The 16600-nt window shown below is 38.1% G+C and overlaps 1 protein-coding gene across 4 annotated transcripts; it reads right to left on the bottom strand.

Moving 5' to 3' along the window:
- Positions 1 to 1888: 1888 nt before the first annotated feature.
- Positions 1889 to 16077, bottom strand: fkbp4 (FKBP prolyl isomerase 4). Of its 4 annotated transcripts, none has more exons than XR_015514158.1 (10): positions 15692 to 16077; positions 14571 to 14715; positions 13478 to 13620; positions 11697 to 11817; positions 9044 to 9200; positions 8875 to 8965; positions 6499 to 6582; positions 5970 to 6343; positions 2729 to 5921; positions 1889 to 2635 (listed from the first exon to the last, which is right to left on the bottom strand). XR_015514158.1 is itself a non-coding variant. In XM_087291597.1 (10 exons), the coding sequence occupies exons 1-10, from the start codon at positions 15779 to 15781 to the stop codon at positions 2540 to 2542; spliced, it is 1353 nt and encodes a 450-aa protein (XP_087147723.1). In that variant the 5' UTR covers positions 15782 to 16077; the 3' UTR covers positions 1889 to 2539.
- Between the last annotated feature and the right edge of the window lie 523 nt (positions 16078 to 16600).

The following is a 16600-nucleotide window of genomic DNA, read 5'->3' as shown; positions in this document are numbered from 1 at the left end:
TCTATGGTCATGAGCTTTGGGTTATGTCCGAAAGGATAAGATCTCGCATACAGGCAGCTGCAGGGTGGCAGGGCGCACCCATATAGATAATAGCTCTGTCATCTGGGAGTAGAGCTGCTGCTCCTCCACATCGAGAGAAGTCAGCTGAGGTGGCTCAGGCATATGGATGCCTCCTGGACGCCTACCTAGGGAGGTGTTCCAGGCATATCCCACAGGGGGAGGCCTTGGGGAAAACCCAGGACACGCTGGAGGGACTATGTCTCTATGGCATCCGGAAATTATTCATAGTACTTCACTTTTTTCCATTTTTTTATGTTACAGCTATATCCCAAATGGATTAAATTCATTTATTTCCTCAAAATTCTACACACAACCCCCCATAACGACAATGTGACAAACGTTTCTTTAAATTGTTGCAAATTTATTAAAAATAAAAAAACATGAAAAATCAGGATTTGCTCAATACTTTGTTGATGCACCTGTGGCAGCAATAACAGCCTCAAGTCTTTTTGAATATGATGCCACAAGCTTGGCACATCTGTCTTTGGGAATTTTTGCCCGTTCCTCTTTGCTGTACCTCTCAAGCTCTATCAGGTTGGATGCGAAGCGACGGTGTACAGCTGTTTTCAGATCTCTCCAGAGATGTTCAATAGGATTTAGATCTGGCCTCTTGCTGGGCCACTCAAGGACATTCACTGAGTTGTTGTTGCTTCACTGTAGGGATGGTGTTAGCCTGGTGATGAGCAGTGCCTGGTTTTCTCCAAACGTAATGCCTGGCATTCACTCCAAAGAGTTCAGTTTTAGTGTCATCAGACCAGAGAATGCAGTTTCTTATGGTCTGAGAGTCCTTCAGATGCATTTTGCCAAATTCCAGGCAGGGAGTGGCTTCAGCCTGGCCACTCTACCATACAGGCCTGATTGGTGGATTGCTGCACAGATAGTTGTCCTTCTGTAAGGTTCTCCTCTTTCCACAGAATTATGCTGGAGCTCAGATAGAGTGACCATTAGGTTATTGATCACCTCGCTGACTAGGGCCCCTCTCCCCCGATCACTCAGCTTAGATGGTCGGCCAGCTCTAAGAAGAGTCCTGGTGGTTCTAAACATCTTCCACTTATGGATGATGGAGGCTGCTGTGTCCATTGGAACTTTCAGAGCAGCAGCAATTTATCTGTAACCTTCCCCATCCTTGTGCCTCGAGAAAATCCTGTCTCTGAGGTCTACAGACAATTCCTTTGTCTTCTTGCTTGGTTTGTGCTTTGACATGCAGTGTCAACCGAGGGACCTTATATAGACAGGTGTATGCCGTCTCAAATCATGTTCAATCAACTGAATCGACCACAGGTGAACTCTAATGAAGCTGCTGAAACATTTCAAGAATGATCAGTGGAAACAGAATGTACCCGAGCTTAATTTAGAGCTTTATGACAAAGGCTGTGAATACTGATGTACATGTGATTTTTCAGATTTTCTTATTTTTAATAAATTTGCAACAATTTCAAAAAATCTTTTTTTACATTGTCATTATTGGGTGTTGTGTGTAGAATTTTGTGGAAATAAATTAATTCATTTTCGAAAAAGGTTGTAACATAATAATGTGGAAAAATTGAAGCCCTATGAATACTTTCCAGATGCACTGTATGTATGCATGTATGTGTATATGTAACACGCACGCACGCACGCACGCACGCACGCACGCACGCACGCTTTCTATTAAACAAAATCTAAACTTGATAAACTTTTGCAAAACACAAATGCACATGTCCAGATTCATCATTTTTATTTCATTTCAGTAAAAATCATCCTAATATCTTATAATAAACTGTGATACAGCTCCATTTTGCACTGCTTTCAGGTTGCACTAAACGCTACAAAGCAGACAATACAGCAGGAGGATTCAGAGCTTGTTTTATTGTTCTAGTCAACATCAGAAGAGCATCAAGGACATGTGAACAGAACTGTCTGTATGTCTCTCATTCAGTACAGTAATCCTGCCACACAGTGTAAAGCAAGCCTCTTCTGCCATGATCATTACAGTGCGCAAGTGCAATCATGGAGAAATCATGGGGAATCTTGTTCAACAAGAAGATGAAGAAGGGGAAAAAAAGTTCATGTTCTCACCTTGCATTTAAAAATGACATCTCAGCCCCATATTGATGGTGTTTCTCCGCTAAGAACAGTATTACCAAAAAAAAAGGCCTAAAGACAAAACTATTAAAGCAAAGACTAGACTCTTCTTCACAGGAAAAGTGCGTGGTTTCTCTAAGACGCTTGTAAGACTTCAGCAGAAATTCACTATCCAAAGGCTTCCAGTTGTGATAAGTCATAAACATTAAACGTGGAAAGCTGTTGTTTAAAAAAAAAAACAAACCAAAGAAAACAAGTCTTTACAACAGATTAGAAACTAAAGTGTGTACGCGTCCTCACTTGCATAAACACAGTCGCTTCTAGAGGGCAGAAATCATAGAAAGTACAAAACAACCTCTTAAAAAAAAAACCAAACAAACCCACAAAAGACAGTAAATAATACAAACGCACGCTATTATGCTGCGGTTTGTTCCTGGGCTGCGTTTTCATCTATTTCCATTGCGCTACCGTTCTGTTTCTTATCCTGCTCTTTCTCTTGGTCGGCTTCCTTCTAAAGAAACAAAAACACAAGGATTAGATCGGACATGAGGCAGGTAAATGATTTTCATATGGCGAGTTTGGGCTAGTAACTGTAGACACTTACTTTGGCGTCTCTCTCTGCAAACTTCTGGAACATGTTGGCATAGAGGCGTTTGTCCTTCTCGTGTTGCTCTCTCATGTGTTTCTGGCAGATCGAGATCTGGCTCTTTGCTGCTTTATTGGCTGGGTATAACTCAATGACACGCTGGAAGTCTACTTTCGCCATGTCGAACTCCTTCATGACAACCAGAGCCTCTCCTCGCCTAAATAAAGCCTTCTCGTTATTGGCGTCCAGCTCCAGTGCCTTCACACAAAGAGACGGTCAAATGAGAACAGAGGTTCGGGTGGCTGAAACTAAGGTCTTGTTGCAAAATTCTAATTGCCCTGCATATTCAAGAAACCATTACTCAATGTTATAATTAGCTACTATATACTGTTGAAACCAGAAGTTTATATACGCTGTATAAAAAGACACAAAACCATAAAAAAAAGTCAGATGTTAATGTGACTAATTTTTTTTCTCTTTTAGGTAAATTAGGATTATCAAATTTGTTTCTGTTATGTTTAATAGCAGAATAATGAGAGAGATGTTTTTAGAGAAATAGTTATAACTTCTCTTGAAGTCAAGTTTACATACAATACGATTATTATGCCTCTGAAAAAGCTCAGATGATGGTGTCAAGACTTTGGAAGTTTCTGATTGGCTAATTGACAACATTTGATTTTAATGGAGGCGTGACTGTAGAATAGTATTTAAGGAAAACCTCAAACACACTGCTTCCTTGTGTGACAACATGGGAGAATCAACAAGCCAGAATCAACAACAAAGCCAGATTCCAATTTGCTGAATTACACTGGGAAAAAGAATACTTTTTGGAGACATGTCCTGTGGCCTGATGGAACTGAGATTGAACTGTTTGGCCATGATGACCAGTGTTACATTTGGAGGACAAATGATATTGCATTATATGAATCACCAAGAATCACAGATTCAGCTAAAAATCTTCCACTGAAGATAAAAAAGTAATATACATCTACAAAGGCCTGAGCGAGAGTAACATTTTAATTTCAACAAATTGTTCATTTTTATTTTAGGGTGATCTATCCGCTTATGTTTTCAAAATATTCAGAAAGATTCAAATCTAATATTAGAAATACACCATAAAATGATCATATTTTAACTGCTGTAATATTCATGCGTCTTAAACAAGTGCTAGAAACACCTAAAGGCACAGAATTGGTATTGACAATACTTTGAGGTCTTATCTGGTAAAAAACTCAAAAATATGAAGAGCTCATGATGTGTGTTTGTCACCAAACTGACTTCAAGTAGGACATGTTCCTGGTTTAACATCTATGTTGATCTTGGAACAACATTCCAATCAGCCATTTAACATTAAGCGATATGTTTAACGTTTATGTTCAGTTTAGGTTTACGGTTAGGTTTATGCACTTCTACATGATTGTTATACAACTATTATTCCCCTTTGATTTCAAGAGTTCACACTTAATTGATAACTGATAATAAAGCATGTTTGGCATGCTGTCCCAGGAGAGAGCCCTGAGCCAAAGAGCTTACAATCACCAAGAGGCGACACTCAATAGAATGTTCCATTGCAACAGCAGCGCCCAGCAACAGCCACGTGATTCCGCCATTTTAAAGTGAAAGCGATCGGCCATCCATTGGATCTTATTGCTGTCTCGATGGCAAGCAGCTGCTTTGTTTATTTATTTAAAAAGCGCATTAAAGCTGAGATACAACCTGAAAGATGACAATACAACACTTACTATCACAATCATCAGCACTTTTAATAGTTTATTTTACATATGACTTATAATAATGCTGTCGTTCTGTAAGAATTTTCATTACAAAAAGGCTGTGCATGACACTAGCGGCATGTAGTGGCTCTTTCCCCAAATCGCACTAGAGTTTTGCCTCTTGGTGATTCTATGCTCTTTGCCTGTGCTCAGAATATTCTTTAGCCCGGGTCTCCCTGCCATTTGAAGGGCAAAAGGGGAGCTTAGGTAGGTCTAGAGAACTCCCCAGCTTGTGAACGTGTTAGGAATAGCTAAGAGATACAGCTGGCTAAGAGTTTGTCTTATGATGCCACTTTGGATTAGTCAATTTGCTTATAATGGATGTCTTTGGATGTAGGGAGGAAACTCTGCAAAGAAACGCCGAATGGCCCGGTAAGGGCTTGAACCAGTGGCATTCTTGCTGTGAGGCAACAGTGCTAACCACTGGGCCACCGTGCCACCCTATCAGGAGAAGAGGGAGTAGGGGTGGAAGGGGGGATTCTTTAAGACGAAGATGATTGAAGTGGAAAACTCTGGTTATATATAGTGACTAAGTATTCATTTGATAAGCGCAATATGTGAAGCTGATGCAGGACCAGCCTTGATCAATCATAAGCACATGATCCTCTCGAAACTAGTTTTTTAATAAACCACACTTTGGGAATAATGTATAGTTACGGTTGAGATTAGGGGTAGGGAATAGGTCTGGATTACATTTTCAGGCAAAAATTGTTCCAGGATTAACATAGATGTTAATCCAGGATAGCATCATACTTAGCGAAATCATGACGTGTCAGTTTGTATTGTAGCAGAAGGATATGTGTTGTACTGTTTACCAAAACAGTAGTTGTTTGAACTCAAAAAGTTGCACCGTATATCATGAAAACTTAAAAAAAAAACTAAGTAAAATTGCACCCAAACTGATTTCCTAGGAGAAATATGAGGTAATGATGTTAAAGATAATAAGTATTTAATTTTCTTGCACAAACAGATCATTTCACTTTTTGTAATACTTCAGTGCATCACCAGGAGCCATAAGTAGGGCCAGATAGAATCTGCAGACGTTTTTTGCTATTTCTGCAGAGAATTTTGTAAAATATCTGCAGATTTATGAGGAATTATTTTGGGAGTTTCTATCTTAACTAAAAACTTAATATATGAAATTTAAAAATAGCTTTTTTACTTTTATTTAATGTTTACAATGTAAATCAAATTAGATCCACTCATGCACCAACGGTAAACAAAGCAAGTGTCTCATATAATACATCTACTAAAGGACAGAATATATTACTTAACAAACTGTATTGTCAATAAATCAAAATGAACATTTTCATATTAGTCAGTATTATTACTGAAATTAATTCAAAAACTGAATAAAAATAAATGTACACACATTTACACAAGTAAATAAATGGACTTGATGAGATAAAAATCGGCAAATTTCTACACGCACAGATTCCCTATGGGCCTAAAAGTCTTCATTTAGTTTTGCCTGTATATTTTCTGACTCTCAAAGTGCTGGTAAATATTGACTTGCATTTTATGAATAACAGAGAACAATGGTTTGAGATAAAAAAAATCTTCCTCAACGTTGTACTCAAAAAAAAAAAAAAACATCACCTACATTTCTGATGGTGTAAAGGGGAGTCTATTTTCATGTCTGAGTAAACTATCCCTATAAAGAGGTTTCTCATACCTTGTCACAGTTCTCGAGGGCGGGGTTTGCATCCTGTAGCTTCAGGTAGCACATGGCCAGGTTGAGGTAAGCAGCCAATCGCAGCGCTTTAGCTTTCTCCTCGTCATCTGGCTGCATACTGCTCTCGTGCTCCAACCAGGAAACAATGCGTTTGTACTGCACAATCGCCTGCTTGTATTTTCCCTCCTGTAGACAAAATACAGACACTATTTACTAAAATAAATCATACGCATACAATACCATCACATTTCACATTTATTTATTCCTTAAAATAGAATATTATTTGATTAAAATGGGACATGTATGCGTGTATGTGTGTGTGTGCATGGCATTTCTTCTACCTTAAAATACTGAGTTCCTTTCTCTTTGACGATGACACTCTGTTCCAGTTTCTCAATCGTGTTCATCTCCCAGGATTCTTTGGCCTGTTTAACAGGACATGGCAAATTAGCTTCACATCCATAAATCTTAAAGTGATAGTTTACTCTAATTTTTTCCCCCCAATTATTTACTTTACTTTTACCAAACCTTTCTCTCTTCTGAATTGTATTTTTTGTTCCTACTATGAATGTCAATGGTTGCTTTATTCCAACATAATTCGGAAAATCTCTTTGTGTGTTTTTAAATAATAAACATTAATAGAAATAATAATTCTAATAAAATAATAAATAATATTCCTTATATAAATGTTTGATATTGGCCACACAATTTAGGTTTAGAGTTTTGTCTGATCAGTTTCTATGTGTAGCACTTTAATAGACATTCATGTAATATTCAATAGGTTTATACTTTGAACTGCAATGTTGGGACAGATGCGCACACCGCTGCTTGACGGCGCCACTAACTCGGTTAGTTCTCTTGTGTCTACAGAACATAATTTTTCCTGTAATTTAAGACTCTATATTCCATTTGATAAATAAACTACCAAATAAACTACTCGGTCAACAATTCGAACAGTAAAAATATGAAGTCCAGATGAACTGAGTAGCCTCATATAAAAATAATTATACATCGATAAAAATGTATCACTTTCACTTTCCTTCGGCTCAGTCCCCACTTTTTAATAGTTTTAATTAATTATAAAAATATTTTTATAATTTTGTAATATCATCTAAACTTATGAAAGTTTCAGGTATTACATTTCAAGTGCTATAGGCTATAGCACTGACTAAATGAAGCCACAAGACCAAATGTGCACCCTGGCTTCATTTATAATGTAAATAGAGCGCACCTGGTCATAATGTGCAAATATGAGAGCTGAAGAAAAAAAAATAAAATTATAATGATAATAAAAATGATAATGTTGTATTTACGGATTATATATATATATATATATATATATATATATATATATATATATATATATATATATATATATATATATATATATATATATATATATATATATATATCTTATTTACTATATTAGGTAGCCTACTGTTAGGTGTGCAATCTGACAATGACACAAATCATAAAAATAAAGCTTCTTATTTTGGTCTCTTGTCAAGACAAGATATAAAACAGATCTAAAACAGTAGGGGTGAAGCCAAAGGAAGGTTGAATAACTCTTATTTTTATCCACGATCTTACTTTGTCTCAGATTTCACTCCTCGGAGCATCTGACATGTACCTTACTCAGGACATGCGTTAGAGCTTTCCCTACCATAATACACCTAAAACACGGATTGCTGTAAAACTCGTCAATGGCAGGGAAATGTTTTATCTTGTTAACAGCAGGAAAAGAGTTATCCGAAAACAATTTTACACACACCATAATACCAGCCATACACGTAAAGCACAAATAATGTCCTTCAATTCACTCACGTCCACCGGCCGCCATCCTTAAATCAACCTTCATCATTGTAAGCTGTTTGCTCCAACTTTCTTTTACAGTTTGAAGCGCGTCAAGTGCAGAAAACGCCGAATTCATGCCACAGGATGTCTAATCGCATCTTTGCTTTGACTTCACATGTAAATCACCCGCGCTTCATCCGCATCTGCTTACTGCACAGGCTTCAAAACATTCCCCCCCTCTCTCATGTGATGTTAGGAGAGACGTCATTTTTCGAGAGACACTCAAATACATCACTGTGTATGCGACGTCTATAAGTCATTTAAAACAATTAATTGCATATATGGTTTGGAATTGGATGTTTTATGAGATTATTTACATTTTTTTGTGATTATTTTGCATTTAAATTAAGAATTTTGCAGGATCGCAAACAGTTGCGATTTTTTTGCATTGGATTCAACGATTGCGGAATCGCAAAAAACTAGGGGGTCTAGTGATAGCTCTCCTGAAATCTCTTTTTCCCAATCGCCTACTGTACTACATCCAATCAGCTTGCAGTAAAAAAAACAAGCCGCACCCACAGTTTTCTCATTAAATATTTCGTTTCTGTAGGAACTGCATCACCAAAAAAAGCTGCAATCAAAAAAAATGGTCAGCTCATGCCGACCTGAAAACATTTTTCTAAAATTAAGCTAGAAAACAATATTGAACATTATTGTTATAATCAACTTCAAAGATCAAAAGACATCAGAAGACATTGTGGCACAATTAAATTTACACTGAATAAACAACAACTCAAAAACACCTTACAATGTACATCTTGATAACATAAAATCCCACATGCTGCCTTTTTCTTGAATAACGCAGGTGTGTATTTTGCTGTGCACTGCTATTTATACACTGACCTTGTATAAGGCTTACTGACCTTTTCGAATGCTTTCATTTTGATTTTGTACTGCAGTGTAGCATTAGGTGGAATGTTGTATTTTTCGCTGCCAGCGGTTCCAAAACCGTACCTGATATGATACAGAAATGAGTAAAACCACCCACATCAACAGACACTGTATATGCAGGCGTGTAAGTTGCATGTTTACTTTGGTTTGATGGTGAAGAGTGCCTCCTCTCCCTGCTCCATAGCCTGCAGGGCTTTCTCCACACCCAGTGGCAGACCCAAATTCTCACCATCTCCCACTTCAAACTTCAGCTCGCGCTCGTCAAAAACACGATCCTCATGAGAGCCCTCCAACCAGACTAACACAAACAGAGAGAGAAAGCAAAATTAACTACTGCAAAGATTCCACAAGATTAAGGACACATTGGTAGACAACGTACTTAAAACACAGAAACATTTTTCTGCTGCATTTTGAAATGTTTCTACAGACGACAACGTAGTCAAAACAATCCCCAGTCACAACGATCCACTAAAATAACTAAAAGGCTGTTTTATGCATGCTAGGTCTATAATTCATGATGTTAAGAAACACTTCTTATGGTTCACTTATAATCCTCTGCTTGTTTTTATTTTTAAATTCTTGCACTTTAAAACACATTTTCAAAATGTTGTGCTTTCAGAGCCCCAAAACGCAGTTGTGCAAAGGCACTGCTAAACCAATTAAACAATTTACATTTATATTTGAAAATAGCATCATGTGACCACCAGCTCAATTATTGAGAGGGGTCTGGATGCAGACCTGGTGCAGAGCAATCTGTGCCGCATCCAATGCTTTTTAATATGCTCATCTAACCCCACCCCTAACCCTACCAGTCACAGTGACGTTACTCACTCCATTAAAGGGCCATGAAACCCCCTCGTTTCAGCAGGGTGTTTTCACACCTCTACTTTGGAAAAAGTCTGAAAAGTGGGCGTGTCCACCTCTGTTTAGGGGGGAGAGTCGGAGGAACTAAAGTGGGATGGTGTGGGAGTGTCTATTTGGGCGCGCTGAGTTTGGTTGCGCATGTGTTATTCAGGTCACAAAATGCGGTGAAAATCCTACACGACGGAAAAAGTTTAGTTGTAGTGCTAACATGTTTACACTCAGTGCAATAGTTTGTTCGATACGAACAACTGAATAAACAAAGAGCACTGGTCGCTCACCAAATCTGTAGAGACAGGACAATCACCAGCAACTAAAGCCGCGTCTTTATTAAGAGAAGACAATAAGCGAATCCGGATCTCAGCGTTTGCAGATGAGAACAGCTCTCAGGTAAACAATGTTCCTCCTTAGACACGTAAGTTATTGTTGTCGAGCGTCGCGTACACTGTTAATCCACATGTGAGTCTGAACTCTCACAGAGAGAAAATGAAAACAAAACTTAACTGCAGCAAACTATAAAAGCAACACTTCTCGCTTGTTTTCCAACACAACGTGGCGTCTCTGTCGTCTAAACACTGTGACAGTAATGAATATTAATGAAGTTGCACAATAGAGTGTGCTGATTGGTTTGAACCAAGCCTTACTCATGCATTAATGCAGCACACTGTAAGACGTAATAAGACACACTCTGGCACAGACGTCCAGTCTGCACGCTGGAATACAGGCTATTATCTCATGTTTGTGTTGCAGCTTCAAAAATTCGTTTCAAACCGGAAGTACGAATTTGCTTGAAATAACGCAAACAACCAATTTACACTTTTTAGTGAAATATAGGTGTCCTAATAGTGTTTTTAGCAGTGTGGGACACGTATACGACTGTCAACAGCTCAATAAATGTGTTTTGGCGTTTCGTGACCCTTTAAGCGCATTGTGTCTGACATTGCATGGCTCAGTGATGCAATCTCAGCTTGCATCATAAAGGCTGCATCCAGATACTATTGCAATTATTTTGCTCCATTTTGATGAAAACAACCCAGAGACCTACATTCATTGTCAGAATACAAATGAAGATATTTTAGAAGAAATCAGAGAGCTCTCATCCTCTATAGGTCGCGAGATGACGATCAAAAGGTCGAAAATGAAACAATAACATCATCAAAACAATCGTCAGTGCTTTAAACCTAATGATATGAAGCTACAACAATATGATTGTGTGCCAAAAAGCACCCCAGATTAATGGGTTTATTTAAAAACGCTGTCCAGTGCTTCGTATGCACAACACACTCATCTTCTTCTACTGTTTTCTTCCTTACCCCAAATGAACGCATGCTTTGCTTTCAATTAGAGGAAGTTGTGCGTGGGCATCCAGTGTGTAAATCAGTGCTTAGTGCTCATGAATAAAGTCATTATTTGTATATTTTTGTGCACACAAATGTATTCTCATAGCTTCATAACATTGTGATTGAATCACTGAAGGCATATAGACTGTGTTCAAAATTTGCATTCACCATCAGGACTTTGAATGTCTTGTGACTGTTGCTGTATACAGAGGATCAGAGAGCTTCTGGATGTCATCGAAAATATCTTAATTTGTGTGACATTTGTTGACAATGAACACAGCTCTCAGGCTAAGCAATTTAACACACAATTTTTATTTTTGAACGAACTACCCATTTAAGGCTGGATTTATTTGTTCTGCAACACTGGCAACAAGTAGACAACACTGGGGCTTTTTGGCCCACTGAACAAGTTGATTTGGCATCCGTTGGTGCAAGAATAAACACTTATTGGCTGTTAAATTTAGCACAGGAGTGCAACACAATTAAAGTAACCAACAAAGTCACAAGTTGGCTTACTGACAAATCTGAGAGATTATTGCTAGATAGATGAACTGCTTTGCATTTATTGATCGTTTTAGAAACAAGAAAACTACCTTCCACAGTTGCACCCTCATTAGGCTTTGTGTAACCCTCCCCCTTAGTGATGATCCTGCGGGTAATTCCACCATCTTCATCATCTGTGATGTCCTCCCCACGAAAGTCAAACAATTCCACCTGCAACAAACAAGTGGACACATTAATACAGAAACTGTGCTAGCAAAAATCCAAGGTTTTTACACTAATTCCAAAGCCAAATTTAAGCACTTTTCAGGAGCATTTTCAAACTTAAAGTGGAAATGACATTATATACTTAATGATATTAAATCAGCTGCTAATCGTTTTTGTACACTATAGTGTAGTATTCCAAGAAAAATGTTAAATGGTGTGTTCACCCCAAGCCCAATATTGAATTAGTGTCATTTACTTGTACACGTTTTACACTCTTTTACACTTTATTAGGTGCACCTGTCCAACTGTCGTTAACGCAAATTTCTAATCAGCCAATCACATGGCAGCAACTCAATGCATTTAGGCATGAAGACATGGGCTGTTTCTCAATTCCAAGAACGCAGAGAATGGACTTGCGTTCTTGTGGAGACCGGTCTTGACAGGTCTCCTCGGGAGACCGCGAGGGCAGAAAACGCGTCCTCTGAGAAATGGGATGCTGCGTTCTTCCTGATGGTCACGTGACCTTCACTCGTTTTAAATGGAAATCATTTAAACATTACAGCACTCATACAACGATTTATTGTTTTCCCTTCTCTTCAAAATATATACTTTGCATAAAAGCATTATAAATATACGCTGCACAATATAAATAAAACAAATTTTAATACGAATTTCAGCAAACAAACACCCTTAATGTGTTTATTCCTTTTTTAAGATATTCATGGTAATGTTTACTTTCACCGTTTCATTTAGGAAAACTCCTGAGGTAAATAAGTTATATCTCTGAACTTTAATAATAAATAAAATTAAATGCTGCGCTTTCCACCTCCAGTCGCAATGACTTCTGGGACTTCCAGAGCGAGTTCGGTGCTCAAGTCTGCATCAGTGCGTCCTCGATATCAAGATCACATCCGGGAAGTTTCACGCGTCCTCCGTACTTGCGGCCTTGACGTTGCACGAGAATACGAGGACGCAAGACCGCTGAAGAACGCATATTGAGAAACAGCCATGGTCAAGACGATCTGCTGCAGTTCCAACAGCATCAGAATGGGGAACAAAGATTTTGACTTTGAACACGGCATGTTTGTTGGTGCCAGTTGGGCTGGTCTGAGTATTTCAGAAACTGCTGATCTACAGGGATTTTCATGCACAACCAGACAGGTAGCAGCAGCAGTTCGGGGGGTGCAAATGCATTGTTAATGCCAGAAGTCAGAGTAGAATGGCCAGACTGATCATGGATGTGTTGCCGACAAATCTGTAGCAACTACGTGATGCTATCATGTCAATATGAACCAAAATCTCTGAGGAATATTTCTAGTACCTTGTTGAATCTATGCCACGAATAATTAAGGCAGTTCTGAAAGCAAAAAGAGGTCCAATCCTGTACTAGTAAGTGTACCTAATAAAGTGGCCGGCAAGTGTAAGTTAAATGTCAAATTTAAAATTTCCAAAAGCGCAGACAAAAAAAAAAAAAAGAAAAGGAAAGAGACTTATTTTTATTTAAGTACTTCATCATTATTCCATATTACGTAAGAAATTGTTTCAATTACATTTTCAAGCACTTTATCCAAGACCTTAAAAACAGCAGATCCAAATTCAAGCATATTTTTTAAGGATTTCCCGCACCAGTACAAACATTGACAATCTCAGCAGTCTATTACATTACCTGGAACAGAAGAGTAGCATTAGGAGGGATTTTTGGGGGGCTGCCAGCAGCTCCGTATGCATACTCAGGTTTGCATGTCAATTGGCAGATCTCGCCAATCTTCATCGTAGCCACACCGATGTCCCATGCTTTGATCACCTGACCTGCGAGATGGAGCAAATAATTGTCGAAAATTGTTGACTTGGATGCGCAATGATGTTTTGCTTGCATTTATAAATGCATCTATTCCTATGCCCTGCAGTTTTCTGCCCTTATCTCGAACACAGGCTTGGATTTGTATTCGCCTCAATCTAATCGACAAGTAAAAATATATATAATACCTGCTACATTTCTAGATATATCTTTTATTTTACTTTCAATTCTATCATCACAAATCAGGTATTTCATCTAAAGCAATTTTAAGTAACATAATATTAAGAAATTTCTAAGATGTTTTCATGTTTACAACAAGATAAGAGACATTGAGAATACACCCTTGTGGTTTATTATTTAAGCTTCTGCTATTCATGAAAAAGAAACAAGAAGCTAAATGAAACTACAGAGGTTGCCGAGTACATTAAACATCAAGATGAACAGGTTAATCTGATCACATTCTTACAAACTCATAGTTTCAGGGGAAATGTTGTTTACAGTTTTAAAGTGTGTCAGAAGCTTTACGGTTGTGACATTATAGTTGTGTGTTTAGGCGCACAACATAAAGACAGACAGGTTAGTTAGTCAAGATTATCATCAAGTACGTTTACATGGACACCAATAATCTTATTAATACGATTAAGACAATACTCTGATTAAGAGTCAACCATGTAAACAGCGATTTGATTCATTTAATCTAATTAAGGTCATAATCGATCCAAACAGAAATCGAATTTAGACGTGGAGTATGCTGATTTTAGTCGAACTGAACTTCAACTCTGAAAACTGGACTGACACAGTTTCAATCTACTACAACTTCTATGTTAAGCTGCTTTGACTCAGCCTACATTGTAAAAGCGCTACAGAAATAAAGATGGATTCAATTCATCTAATTCACCTAGAATCTGTTTAAGAGTCAGCGAGGGCGAACTACCATTTAGCGCACTTCACCCTTACTCACCTTTGCCCAGCTCAAAGGAGAACTTTTCCCCTCGATCACGGCTGGAGTCGAACTGTGAGCCATCAAGCAGTGTTCCAACATAGTGCACAAATACTTTATCGCCAATCATAGGCAACTCGGTGCCAGTACCCTCCTTCTTGACCAACTGTGGAAGAGAGAAAGAGATTCATCTTCAATCTGTTGGGCACACTGCACTACACCTGTGACCTGTCAATCTTCAAAGACCGCAGGGCAGAAAGATGTTCACGCCTAATGCTTAGGTTAATGACTTTATACACAAATAACTCTTATATGTTTGTAATAGTCGAATAGTTTAAGCATACACAGAGCCATATTCCACACAATAATCACACAATAAATAAAATTATTAAGTTATTTAGGTGAATACTTCTTGAATGAGTTGCACCGAAAGTGTTTAATTATCCCAAACAAGTAATTCCTGTATTTGTATCTGAAAACACCAACCTGAGGTTTCCAGAGATTACATGCTTTGATTGCTACTGATTTTAATCACATAAGTTACATGTGTCACTTGTATATTAAACAGAAGCGGCACAAAACTTTGTTTAATTAACATTGCAAACCAAAAGAATTGTAATACTAAAAATAAATAGGAAGATTCACCTAAAAATAAGATTTGTCACATTTGCTAACTTTAACGTTGTTTATAAAACTGAATGGTTGTGCTTTTGTTTACAAAACAATATATTTACCAGTCACCATTCGTTTTAGTAACGTTAGCATACAACAATGCATAATGAAAGTGAACGGTGACCCGCGGCTGTCAGACGCTAATGTCTCCTTTTGTGTTTACATTACAAGGTAAATCATATAGGTTTATGAACACATTGAGACGAAATGAATCAGATCAGAAATATTATAATTTCTGAAGCGAATTCTCTCTTTAGGCGCGGTAGAAAGATCTAGAAAACGCAGCACAATTAGCAACAGGCGTTGTTTATTAATACATACTGTTAAAATAGTCACATTTAAATGCACAACAACAGCTATAGCAGTAGTAAAAGTGCATTAATAGACAGACATATCGTCTGTAACATGCTTTTTAGTCAGTCACACCTCCCACATGGAGTCAATGCGGCTCAATGCCCTGCAGTATTTACCTTTAATACCCCTCCATCTTTCTTCGGGGTAATGTCTTCACCCTCGATGGGGATGCTACAACCTTCATTCACCACCTCCTCTGCAGTCATCGTCGCTTTAATATAGGTATCACCTTCAAACCACCACCAAAATACAGACTGAGTCTCCTCGCCGAGGTCTTTTCTTCAACAGTTAACGTGCAGAAATCACTGAAGACTCGACGTCTGCAGGGCTAAACGGCTTTAATTTCGGTATAAGGAGTGGATTTGCTGAGCTATCGCGCGATTGTGGAAGTCAGCGGCCGATAAATGTGGTTTTTGGGAACGCGCAGGGGCTCCGCGAGGCGTTTATATAACGATCGGGCCGCCGCTGGAAACTGAATCGACTCAGCGAACTTTCCAGAGCTGCGCGAGAGCGAGGAGACGGCAAAGTCTAGAACTGACTGCAGCGTGAGGGACCGTCGCAAAATTCTAAACCCAGTCATTAGCGGAGAAAGGGATATGCGAGTTTGTGATACAATCAGATTGTAGAGAAATCCAAATGTCGTAATCAACACTCCTATTACAATATGACTATTCTATTTTCCACATTTCCATTTGAATTGTAAAAACTGATACCGTTTTAGCAGTGTATATTTAATAAAAAGGAAAATATCTGTTAGCATTTACATAAAGCTTTATATATATATATATATATATATATTACCTTCTAACTGTAAAATCTCCCATACTGACATCATATATATGGGGCGTCTGCATATTTAATAACTGAATAACTGACAGTGCACGTTCATTGAAAAGTAAGAATGATTAATAAATCCATATGAAACAGTCCCTTAAAAGTGACACACTCAGGCGCACTTTGCACTCACACTACAAGCGTAACTGCGTAAGCTGTCATGTTATTGTTGATGTTGCTTGGATTACTTG

This window comes from Danio rerio, chromosome 18, assembly GCF_052040795.2.
Source record: "Danio rerio strain M-AB ecotype USA chromosome 18, GRCz13ab, whole genome shotgun sequence".
NCBI classification, from domain to species: domain Eukaryota; kingdom Metazoa; phylum Chordata; class Actinopteri; order Cypriniformes; family Danionidae; genus Danio; species Danio rerio.
The sequence above is the reverse complement of the archived record's forward strand: the minus strand, read 5'-3'. Positions and strand labels throughout refer to the sequence as shown.

Coding starts and splice junctions, on each gene's coding strand:
- fkbp4 (XM_087291597.1), bottom strand. CDS start 15,781: ATGACTGCAGAGGAGGTGGTGAATGAAGGTTGTAGCATCCCCATCGAG. Junction 6,583..8,874: donor AAATGAAAGCATTCGAAAAG/GTCAGTAAGCCT, acceptor CCTGTTAAACAG/GCCAAAGAATCCTGGGAGAT. Junction 2,969..6,157: donor CCCTCGAGAACTGTGACAAG/GTATGAGAAACC, acceptor CTTTGTGTGAAG/GCACTGGAGCTGGACGCCAA.